At 61.2% G+C, this 12193-nt stretch overlaps 1 protein-coding gene across 1 annotated transcript; it reads left to right on the top strand.

Annotated features, from left to right (window-relative positions):
- The first annotated feature begins 618 nt into the window (after nt 1-618).
- NOX5 (NADPH oxidase 5) lies at nt 619-12034 on the top strand. Its single transcript, XM_058847007.1, has 15 exons — nt 619-858; nt 1175-1325; nt 2257-2467; nt 2861-3176; nt 4215-4380; nt 5564-5724; nt 6164-6346; nt 6863-6995; nt 7368-7531; nt 8152-8175; nt 8727-8851; nt 9228-9312; nt 9606-9705; nt 9786-9952; nt 10718-12034. The coding sequence occupies exons 1-15, from the start codon at nt 739-741 to the stop codon at nt 10847-10849; spliced, it is 2238 nt and encodes a 745-aa protein (XP_058702990.1). The 5' UTR covers nt 619-738; the 3' UTR covers nt 10850-12034.
- The last annotated feature ends 159 nt before the right edge of the window (nt 12035-12193 follow it).

Here is a 12193-nt window from a genome sequence, read left to right as displayed (position 1 = left end):
TATGGGAATGGGAGAGGAGGGATGGGAATGGAAATATGGGAATATGGGAATGGAGGGAATGAAAAGGGGAATGGGAAAGGGGGAATGGAGGAAATGGGAATTGGAATGGGAAAGGGAATGGGAAAGGGAATGGGAATGTGAGAATGGGAATGGAGGGAAGGGGAAGGGGAGAGGAGGGAATGGGAAAGTGGGAGAATGGGAATATGGGAATGGGAAAGGGGGAATGGAGGGAACGGGGGAGGATCCCTGCTGGGGTTTCCCGGGAGAAGGAATCCCCAGGGATGTTCCCGTGCTCCGAGCGATGATCCCGGGATTGGGCTCGGCAGCTCCGTGGAAATCCGGGATTCCACAGGCGGCGGAAGCTGCCGGAATCCGGCCGATCCCAGCAGGATCCCAACGGGAACAGACAGGATCTCCCAGGGGATGGCTGGGACAGAGGGATCACTGGGATTCAGGAATGCTGGGATTCCGGGATTGCTGGGATTCTGGGATCACCGGGATTCAGGAACACTGGGATTCAGGAACGCTGGAATTCCAGGATCACTGGGATTCAGGGATGGCTGGCATTGAGGGATCACTGGGATTTAAGGATTGTTGGGATTCAGGGATCACTGGGGTTCAGGATTGCTGGAATTCCAGGATTGCCGGGATTTTGGGATCACTGGGGTTCAGGATCGCTGGGATTCCGGGATCGCTGGGATTTCGGGATCTCGGGAATTCCGGGCTGGCTCCGGAGCCATGGCAGCGGATGCGGACGCGGAGTGGCTGCGCTGGGCCAGCGAACGCTTCGGGAACGGCGCCGGGAAGGAGCCGGAGATCGGCCTGGAGGAATTCACACGGACCCTGGGGATCAAGGAGGTCGGGAATCCGGGAAAGGACCCGGGAAAAGGATCCAGGGAAAAGGACCCTGGGAAAAGTATCAGGGAAAGGATCCATGGGAGAAGGGATCCCAGGAAGGGATCCCAGGAAAAGATCCCAGGAAAAGGATCCTGGGGAAGGATCCATGGAGAAGGGATCCCAATAAAGGGATGCCAGGGAAAGAGATCCCTGGGAAGAGGGAATGGGATCCATGGGAAGAGGGGAGAGATCCATGGGAATTCCCCATTCCCAGGGCACATTCCCAATTCCCAGGGCACATTCCCAATTCCCAGGGCCCATTCCCGTTTTCCCGCAGTCCTTCTTTGCCGAGCGTTTTTTCGCGCTCTTCGATTCCGACGGGAGCGGCTCCCTGAGCCGGGAGGAGCTGCTGGGATCCCTGCGCCGGCTGCTCAGCGGGAATTCCACGGAAAAGCTCCGCTTCCTCTTCCAGGTGTACGATGTGGACGGTGAGAGGAGAAAATCGGGATCCGGGGGGGATTTTTTGGGATCCCTTTGGGATTGGAGCAGCCGGAATTCCCGGTTCCTCCTTCCGGCCGGGAATGGTGGAATTCCAGCTGGAAGCTGAAGATTCCCAGGATTTCCCAGCAGCCGGGAAAAGCGGGATGGGCTCCGCTCCGATCCCAACTCCCCATCCCGGTTTTCTGAAGTGCTGGGAATGTTGGGGATGGAAAAGCCCTCGGAGATTGAATCCAAGCATTCCCAGCACTTCCAATGGCTCCCTGTCCATGGAGGAACATTCCCAAATATCCCAAATATCCCAGAAATCCCAAATATCCCAGAAATCCCAGCTGAGCCTCCCCTGGATGCCATTCCTGTTATCCTGCCCCTCATTCCTGCCCCATCCAGGATTTTCCACCCCGTGAGGAAAATTCCTGGATTGGAGGGGGATGAGCCCATGGAATGTCGGGATCCTCATCCAGATTATTCCAGTTCCTGGATTAGGACTGGAAAATTGGGCTGGAGATGACTCCATGGGGCTGGAATTTCAGGATGGAGATGATTCCATAGACTCTGGAATTTCGGGATGGAGATGATTCCATGGGCTGTGGAATTTTGGGATGGAGATGATTCCATAGACTGGAATTTTGGGATTGAGGTGACTCCATAGGCTGGAATTTCGGGATGGAGATGCCTCCATAGAACTGTGGAATTTCGGGATGGAGGTGGCTCCACAGACTCTGGAATTCTGGGATGAAGACACCTCCATGGGCTGTGGAATTTCGGGATGGAGATGCCTCCATAGAACTGTAGGATTTTGGGATGGAGATGATTCCATAGACTGGAATTTCGGGATGGAGGTGGCTCCATAGACCGGAATTCCAGGATGAAGACACCTCCATGGGGCTGTGGAACATTGGGATTGTCCCGTTTTCCCAGGGAGCGGCTCCATCGATGGGCAGGAGCTGCTCCAGGTGCTCCGGGGGTGTCTCCGGGAGAGCTCCCTGGCCCTGCCCGAGGAGCGGCTCCGGGCGCTGAGCCAGGCCCTGCTCCGCGCCTGCGACCGCGACCGCAGCGGCTCCATCTCCTTCCCGGAGCTCCGGGAACAGCTGGAGGCCTTCCCAGAACTCCTGGAGAGCCTGAGCATCAGGTGGGAACGGGATCCACACCTGGGAGATCTGGGAAGGGATTCCATGGGGACACAGCTGTGGGGTCAGGAGCAGCTGGAGAGGTTTGGGATTGGATCAGGGATGGGGTGGGATGGAGCAGGGTTTGGATTTTGGGATGGAGCAGGGTTTGGATTTTGGGATGGAGCAGGGTTTGGATTTTGGGATGGAGCAGGGTTTGGATTAGGGATTGGATCAGGGTTTGGATTTTGGGATGTTTTGGGATGGATCAGGGAATGTTCTGGGATGGACACAGGGATGGATGTGGGAATGTCCGGCTGTAGGGTCGGGTACCACCCACCAAACCCCGAATTCCCACCAATCCCGAATTCCCACCAATCCCCAATTCCCACCAATCCCAAATTCCCGTTTCCCAGTGCCGCCTCCTGGCTGAAGCCCCCCAGTCCCGCCGAGCGCCGCTTGTGCTGCTTTTCCTGGGAATCCTGCCGGGAGCAGCGGGCCGGGATGCGCCGCTTTTCCCGGGAATGCTGGGGCCCGGGCGGCTTTTCCCGGGAATGCTGGCTGGCCGGGATGCGCCGCGTTTCCCGGGAATGCCGCTGGCCGGGGCTGTGGCTCGCGGGCTCGGCGCTGCTGCTCGCCCTGGGCGCTCTGCGGTACCGGGAGCGCGGCCCGGGAACCGCCCTGGCCCGGGGCTGCGGGGCCGCCCTGAACCTCAACTGCGCCCTGCTCCCGGTGAGCGACACCGGGGGGACAACGGGGACAGCGAGGGGACACCGGGGGGACACCGGGGATAGACTGGGGACATGGGGACAGCCGCCCTGAACCTCAACTGCGCCCTGCTCCCGGTGAGCGACACCGGGGGGACAACGGGGGGACATGGGGACAGACTGGGGACATGGGGACAGACCGGGGACAGCCGCCCTGAACCTCAACTGCGCCCTGCTCCCGGTGAGCGACACCGGGGACACAACGGGGACACCGGGGGGACACCGGGGACAGACTGGGGACATGGGGACAGACGGGGGACAGACCGGGGACAGCCTCCCTGAACCTCAACTGCGCCCTGCTCCCGGTGAGCGACACCGGGGACAGACAGGGGGACAGACAGTGGGACATGGAGGGGACACCGAGAAGACATGGGGGCACACCAAGGGGACACTGAAGGACACTGTCCCCTGTCCCCGTTCCTCACTGTCCCCCAGGCTCTGATGCTGCGCCGTTCCCTGACCCTGTCCCCTGTCCCTCTGTCCCCCCTCTGTTCCCAGGCTCTGATGTCCCCTGTCTGTCCGTCTGTCTGTCCCCAGGCTCTGATGTCTGTCTGTCTGTCTGTCTGTCCCCAGGCTCTGATGTCTGTCTGTCTGTCTGTCTGTCCCCAGGCTCTGATGTCTGTCTGTCTGTCTGTCCCCAGGCTCTGATGTCTGTCTGTCTGTCTGTCCCCAGGCTCTGATGTCTGTCTGTCTGTCCCCAGGCTCTGATGTCCCCTGTCTGTCTGTCTGTCTGTCCCCAGGCTCTGATGTCTGTCTGTCTGTCTGTCCCCAGGCTCTGATGTCTGTCTGTCTGTCCCCAGGCTCTGATGTCCCCTGTCTGTCTGTCTGTCTGTCTCCAGGCTCTGATGTCTGTCTGTCTGTCTGTCTGTCCCCAGGCTCTGATGTCTGTCTGTCTGTCTGTCTCCAGGCTCTGATGTCTGTCTGTCTGTCTGTCTGTCCCCAGGCTCTGATGTCTGTCTGTCTGTCTGTCCCCAGGCTCTGATGTCTGTCTGTCTGTCCCCAGGCTCTGATGTTGCGCCGTTCCGTGTCCCGGCTCCGCTCGTGCCCGCTCTGGGAGCGGCTCCCGCTGGAGCGCCACGAGCGCGGGCACGCGCGCGTGGGACACCTGGTGCTGGCCCTCGGGAGCGCGCACGCGGCAGCGCACCTGGGAGCGCGCCTGGAGCGAGCCGGTCCGAACCGGGAACCGGGATACGGGAACCGGGAACCGGGATACGGGAACCGGGATACGGGATAGGGGAACCGGGATACGGGATAGGGGAAACGGGATACGGGAACCGGGATACGGGAACCGGGAACCGAGAACCGGGATATGGGATACGGGAACTGCGATAGGAGCCGGGATAGGGGAAGCGGGATCCTGGGATGGGAGCTGGGATACGGAAGCCGGGATGGGGATCCCTGGGATGGAGATCCGGGATGGGGGATAGCGGTTCGGGATCCCAGGGATGGGGAAGAGGGGCCCAGATCCCAAAGAAAGGCTGCCCGTGTCCCGGGATCCCGGGGATCGGATCTCCCGTGTCCCGGGATCCCGGGGATGGGATCTCCCGTGTCCCAAGGAATGCCCTGGAGAAGGGATGCCCGTGCCGGGGGCGCTGCGAGGGAGGGGACGGGACCGGGACAGGACCGGGCACAGACAGGACCGGGGCACCGGCGGGACACGGACAGGGGACGGGACAGGGGACAGGGGACAGGAGCGGGCACGGGACGGGCGCAGCAGCCGCGGGCTGTGATCCCCCTCTAGCGGCTCCCGCCGGGCACCCCCAGCGGGATCCCAATCCCAAATCCCAATCCCAAATCCCAAATCACAATCCCCAAATCCCAGCACGGTGCCAGGGCTCTCCGCCCCCCGGGCGGGCATCTCCAAACCGACATTCCCGAACCGGCATTCCCGGGTTGGCATTCCCAAACCGGCACTCCCGAACCGGCATTCCCGAACCGACATTCCCGAACCGACATTCCCGAACCGGCATTCCCGAACCGACATTCCCGAACCGACATTCCCGAACCGACATTCCCGGGCGGGCATTCCCGGGTGGGCATTCCCGAACCAGCATTCTCACATGGGTTCTCGGGCTCTCTGACCGTGCCGGTGTCCCCGGGCTGTCCCCGAGCTGTCCCCTGGATGTCCCCGGTTCTCTCTGCCCGTGCCCGTGTCCTCGGGCTGTCCCCGGGATGTCCCCCCTGTCCCTGTGACCGTGCCGGTGTCTCCGGGCTGTCCCCGGGATGTCCCCGGGCTGTCCCGGTGACCGTGTCCCGGTGTCCCCGGGGCTGTCCCGGTGACCCTGTCCCGGTGTCCCCGGGTGTCCCGGTGTCCCCGGGGCTGTCCCGGTGACCGTGTCCCGGTGTCCCCAGGCGGGCCGTTCTCCGCGGCTGTGGCGGAGCTGCTGCGGCCGGGGCCGGGCTCTGGCGGGGTTGCGGGCACGGCCCCGCTGACCGGGCTGGCGCTGCTGCCGCTGCTCCTGGCGATGCTCCTGGGCTCCAGCCCCTGCCTGCGCCGCCGCGGACACTTCCAGGTGATTCCCGGGAATTCCCGGCTGGGAGGAGCGGGGAGTGTCCAAGGCCAGGCTGGAGCAGCCCGGGACAGCGGGCGGTGTTGGGATCGGGACTGGAGGGGATCCAGGTCCTTTCCAAGGCAAATCCCAGCGATTCCAGGATTCCCTTGGGCGGCCTTTTCCCACTGGGATACCCAGACAGCCCCAGCAGGAAGCGCCAGTTGGCTCCAGCACTTCCCACTCCCATTCCCACTCCCATTCCCACTCCCGTTCCCATTCCCGTTCCCATCACCATTCCCACTCCCGTTCCCAATTCCCGTTCCCAATTCCCGTTCCCATTCCTGTTCCCCATTCCTGTTCCCATCCCCATTCCCATCCCCATTCCCACTCCCATTCCCATTCCCGCTGCCATTCCCGTTCCTATTCCCATTCCCATCCCCGTTCCCGTTCCCATTCCCAGGTTTTTTACTGGACTCACCTCTCCTACATCCCGGTGTGGTTCCTGCTGCTCCTGCACGCTCCCCACTTCTGGAAGTGGTTCCTGATTCCCGGCTCCCTGTTTTTCCTGGAGAAGGTTCTGGGCTGGCTCTGGCGCCGGGCGGGAGATCTGCACATCCTGGAGGCCAGGCTGCTGCCCTCCAAGGTGGGAATGCATCCCGAATATCCCGAATATCCCAAATATCCCGAATATCCCAACCATCCCAAATTCCAGCCATCCCAAATATCGCAAACATCCTGCATCCCAAACATCCCAAATATCCCAAATCCCAAACATCCCAACCATCCCAAATCCCAACCATCCCACATCCCACCATCCCAAATCTCGCTATCCCAGCTCCTCCGGCCACTCTGGGAATGACGGAACAAACACGGCAAACTCACAGCGGGGGGCAGAAGGAATTCCTTTATTTCCTTTAATTCCTTTATTTCCTTTATTCCCGAACCTTTTTCCCTGTTTTCTTCAAATGAAAACCCACAGAACAACCGGAACTCCCGGAACTTGGAATTTTTTCCCAAAATCCTGTAGTTTGATCCCAGTCTGAACCGGACGGGAGCTGGAACCTGGAATTTCTGCAGCGCTTCCTGCGATGGGAGCCGGACGATCCCGGATGATCCCAGAGGATCGATCCCGGTTTTCCCACAGTTTTTTTTCCGACAGGTGACGCACCTGGTGATCCAGCGGCCGGAATCCTTCCGCTTCCAGCCGGGGGATTTCGTCTTCCTGAACATCCCGGCCATCGCTGCCTACGAGTGGCATCCCTTCTCCATCAGCAGCGCTCCCGAGCAGCCAGGTCCGGGAATGTTCCAGTCGGGAATGTTCCATCCCTGGGAATGTTCCAGGCCAGGATCTGTGTCCCATCCCTGGAATGTTCCATCCTTGGAATCTGTGTTCCAGCCCGGGAATGTTCCAGCCCTGGGAATGTTCCAGATCTGGGAATGTTCCAGATCTGGGAATGTTCCATCCCTGGAATGTTCCATCCCTGGGATCCGTTTCCCACTCCAGGATCCGTTTCCCACCCCTGGAACGTTTCCCAGCTGATGTTTTTCCAGCCGGGATGGGGCTCGGAGCGAGCCGGGCTGTGGGAGGCGGTTCCATGGGATGGGTTGGGTTTGGAGCTCTTCCCAACCCAGACAATCCCAGGATTTTGGGATTCATCCCACAGGAACCCTCTGGCTGCACATCCGGGCGCGGGGCCAATGGACCAACAAGCTCTACGAGCACTTCCAGCGGCTGGAATCGCACGGCCCGGAGCCGGATCTGCCCGGGAAGAGCCGCAGGGAGCGCCGGGAACAGGTGGGATCGAGAGGATCCCACGGGATCATCCCGGTCTGCAGCCGGGGAATCCCTCGGGATGGACATTCCCGGCCGGTCCAGCCTTGAAGGATTCGTGTCCCATGGAATGGGAATTTGTGTCCCTTGGGATGGGAATTTGTGTCCCTCCATCAGGGTCACACGGCCTTGGCACAGGGACACAAAATCCCATTGGGATTTGGGATGGATGGGATTTGGGATTTCGGATTGATGTGATGTCGCTCCCCGTGGAATGGGATTTGGGATGGATGGATGGGATTTGGGACGGATGGGAATTCCCAGCAGATCCCCGGGAACGGCGATCCCAGTGGCGATTCCCGATCTTTGTTCCCAGGAAGGATCCGTGGCCTCCGGCAGGGACGGAGCCGTGGAGCTGCTGGCGTTCCGAGCCTCCGGAGCCGCTTTCCCGGGAAAGGACCTGGAGCAGGGGGTGAGCCCCGCCCCGATCCCAACGGGATAAAGCTCCCCAAAAAGCCGCAGGGGAAGAAATTCCTTGGATATCTCCGTGGCACTGAGAGCCGGAATTGTGTGGGGAGCCGGGTGGGAAAAGCCCCAAATCCAGGGAATGTGGGGAGCGCTGGGAAGGGGGGGAAGGTCACAGCTCCCCTCTCCTCCAGGGCTCCGGGCCCGGAGAGACCCCGCGGAGCTGCAGCATCAAGGTGAGACATTCCTGCCTTTCCTGGATCCCGGGAAACGGGCTGGGAGCAGCATTCCATCCATCCCAGCCACATTCCAGGCACTCCATCCCTGTTCCATCCATCCCACCCACATTCCCAGCTCCTCCATCCTGGATCCCTGTGCACGGATGATCCCACCTGGGGCTGATCCAAGCCCTGCCCCGCTGGAAAACTCCCCCCCCGTTCCTTGCTCCCATCCCGAATTCCGTGATCCCCTTTGTGCCTTTCTCCTCCACCCGGGAGCTGCTCCAGCACCTGGAACTCCGGGATCTGTCCCGGGTTGGGATCTGTCCTCACTCCAGATCTCTCCTCCCTTGGGATCTCTCCCGGCTCTGGATCTCTCCCGGTTCCGGATCTCTCCTCATTCCGGATCTCTCCTCACTCCGGATCTCTCCCTACTCTGGATCTCTCCCGGCTCTGGATCTCTCCCGGTTCCGGATCTCTCCCGGTTCCGGATCTCTCCTCACTCCGGATCTCTCCTCCCTCGGGATCTCTCCCGGTTCCGGATCTCTCCTGGCTCCGGATCCCTCCAGTGTTTCCTGGATGGTCCCTACGGAAGCCCGAGCCGGCGGATCTTCACCTCGGAGCACGCCGTGCTCATCGGAGCCGGCATCGGGATCACCCCCTTCGCCTCCATCCTGCAGAGCATCATGTTCCGGTGGGAATCCGGGAATCTGGGAACGCGCCAGGCAGAGCCCTGACGGCATCATTGGGATGTTCTCCCACCCTCGACCCTCGGGATTCCGTCCTCGGGATTCTGTCCTCGGGATTCCGTCCTCGGGATTCCATCCTTGGGATTCACCCCTTGGGATTCTGTCCTTGGGAATTTGGGCTGCGGGAAAGGTGCTGGAGGGAGCTTGGCCACGGGCAGGAGCCGGGAATGAGCAGGAAAAGGCTGGAATGTGCAGGAAGGAGCAGGAAAAGTCAGGAATGTGCAGGAAGGAGCAGGAAAAGTCAGGAATGTGCAGGAAGGAGCAGGAAAAGTCAGGAATGTGCAGGAAGGAGCAGGAAGTGCCGCTCATTCCCCCGTGCAGGTACCGGCGGCGGATGCGGAGCTGCCCCAGCTGCCGTTTCTCCTGGAGAGAGGAAGAGCGGGATGAGGAGATGACGCTCCGGAAGGTGCAGCGGGAAGGGATCTGGGATCCGGCCTTGTCCTGGCATGGGGAGCCCAGGAGCGTTCCCCAAACACGGGAGCTTTGGGATCGGGGCTGGATCTGGTGCTGGGATGTGGTTCCAGGATCTGGAGTTGGGATTTGGTGCCAGGATTTGGTTCCAGGATCTGGATCGGGATCTTGTGCTGGGATCTGGTGCCGGGATCTGGAGTCAGGATTTGATGCTGGGATCCAGTACTGGGATCCGGTGCTGGGATCTGGCGCGTGTCCGAGCCCAGGTTTTCCCGCTCCCTCTCCCAGGTGGATTTCGTGTGGATCACGCGGGATCAGCAGCACCTGCAGTGGTTCCTCAGCCTCCTGGCCCAGCTGGAGGCGCAGCAGGCGGAGCTGGAGCCGGGAGGTGAGCGGGAGCGCCCATTCCCAGGAAAAAACGGGAGCGGGGTGCCGGCGGCAGCTGGAATTCCCGGAATGAATTCCCAGGGAAGTTCCTGGAGCTGCACCTGTTCATGACCTCGGCCCTGGGCAAGGGGGACGTGAAGGCGCTGGGGCTGCAGCTGGCGCTGGATCTGCTGGCGGCTCAGGAACAGCGGGATTCCATCTCCGGCCTCCGCAGCCGCACCCAGCCCGGCCACCCCGACTGGGACAAGGCACGGATCCCACCGGGAACGGGAACGGGAATGGGGGCGGAGAGGGGCGGGGGTGTCGGGGAATGGGATCGGAGAGTCCAGGAATGGGATCAGAGAATCAGAGAAATGGGATCGTGGAATCAGGGAATGGGATCGTGGAATCAGGGAATGGGATCAGAGAATCAGAGAAATGGGATCGTGGAATCAGGGAATGGGATCATGGATCTATGGGATGGGATCATGGAATCAGGGAATGGGATCAGAGAATCAGAGAAATGGGATCGTGGAATCAGGGAATGGGATCGTGGAATGATGGAATGGGCTGGGAGGGAAGGGAAAGATGATCTCATTCCAAGGCTCTGATCTGGCTCAGGGATCATGGAATCAGGGAATGGGATCATGGAATCAGGGAATGGGATCATGGAATTGGGGAATGGGATTGTGGAGTCATGGGATGGGATCATGGAATTGGCAATGGGATCAGAAAATCATGGAATGGGTTGGGTTGGAAGGAACCCCAAAGATCAATCTCATTCCAACTGTCTCATCCAGCCCAGGGATCATGGGATCATGGAATGGGATCAGGGAATGGGATCAGGGAATGGGATCACAGGATGGGGCCATGGAATGGGATCATGGATTGGGATCATGGCATGGGATCACGGAATGGGGTCATGGATCGGGATCAGGGAATGGGATCAGGGAATGGGGCCATGGAACGCCGGATCGGGCTGGGCCGGGCGGGAATTGCGGATCCGCCCGTGCCGAGGGTTCCGTCTGTTCCAGCTGTTCGGGAAGGTGGCTGCGGAGCGGCGTGGGAAGGTCCGGGTGTTCTTCTGCGGCTCCGCGGGGCTGGCCAGGATCATCCGCGGCCACTGCCGGAGCTTCGGATTCGCCTTTTCCAAGGAAAACTTCTGAGCCGACGGGAGCGCTTCCTGCCGGGAGCCGAGCACATTCCCAGCTCGGATCCGCCACGGAAATCTGGGAAAAGCTCCTGCGGATCTGAGGAATAAAAAAGATGGGAATGTTTCCTTTGGATCTGAGGAACGATCCAGGAAAAGATGGGAATGTTGGGGTCGATGGAAGCAATTCCAGCTCCTTGGCAAAACCAAGGGAAAACTGGGATGGGAATCGGTGTCCGAGAGCTGCCGCTCCCTCCAGCCCGGAATCTGCGCTGGGTTTGGATTGGTCTTCCTGGTAAACCAAGGGAATTCAGGAATCAGGAGCTGGCCAGGCCATGGATAACAATTCCTCTTGGAATTCCTGATTTTCCAGCCTTTTCCATGCCTGGGATCCGCTCTGTAGCGACAGCTCCTTGTAGGCAAGGCGTGGAATTCCCAAGATTAGCGTTGGATCAGGATTGAATCCCGTTCATCCAGCACAGGGGGGGCTCTGCCGGCTTCATCCCGAGCTGGGCGGTTTTTAGGGATGGAGGGTTTGGAATTTCTTTGGAATCATGGAATGGAAAAGCCCTCGGAGCTCCTGGAGTCCAACCTCGCCGCTGTCCCCAGGCGCCACATCCGAAGGGTTTCAACCCCTCCGGGATGGGATCCCGGTCCTGCCTGGCAGCTGTTCCAGCCTTGGAGCTTTTCCAGGTGGGAATTTTCCAGGTGGGAATTTTCCAGGTGGGAATTTTCCAGGTGGGAATTTTCCCCGCATTCCCAAACCTCCCTTGGCGCAGCCGCTCTCCCCGAGGGCATCGGAGCCGCCATTCCGCACGCGCGGATCTCCCGCCTCCCTTGGCAGCTCATTAATCAATCATTAATCAATCATTAATCATTAATGAACCCGCGCTAATGAGCGCGCGCGCCGCCCGCCCCTCCCTCCTCACGCGGCCCCGCCACGTGACCGCTCTGTGGGCGGGGTCTCCTCCAGCCAATCAGCGCCGCGCTCCGCCCGGAAGCCCCGCCCCTTAAACGCGCGGTTCTGATTGGTCGCCGCCAGCTCTCGCGGGAAGCCGGGGCGGGGCCGCTCCCCCCTGGCCGCGCCGGTGCCCCCGGGGGCTGAGGCGGTGCCGGAGCGGCCGCGCGGGTTCGAGGCAGCGCCCGCAGCGCTCGCGGTGCCCCCGGTGCCTCCTGGGGCGGCGGCGGCGGCGCCTCCTCCCGCCCCGCCCCGCCCCGCCCGGCGCCGTTGTGGCGGCGGCCCCGCCGCGCCGCGCTCTCCTATTGGCTAGCGCCCCTCGCGCGCGCCGCCCCCCGCGCGCTGCCATTGGCTGCGGGGCGCGAGGGCGGGGCTCCTCGCGCTGCCATTGGCTGCGAGGCG

Source organism: Poecile atricapillus, chromosome 11 (genome assembly GCF_030490865.1).
Source record: "Poecile atricapillus isolate bPoeAtr1 chromosome 11, bPoeAtr1.hap1, whole genome shotgun sequence".
NCBI classification, from domain to species: domain Eukaryota; kingdom Metazoa; phylum Chordata; class Aves; order Passeriformes; family Paridae; genus Poecile; species Poecile atricapillus.
The sequence above is the reverse complement of the archived record's forward strand: the minus strand, read 5'-3'. Positions and strand labels throughout refer to the sequence as shown.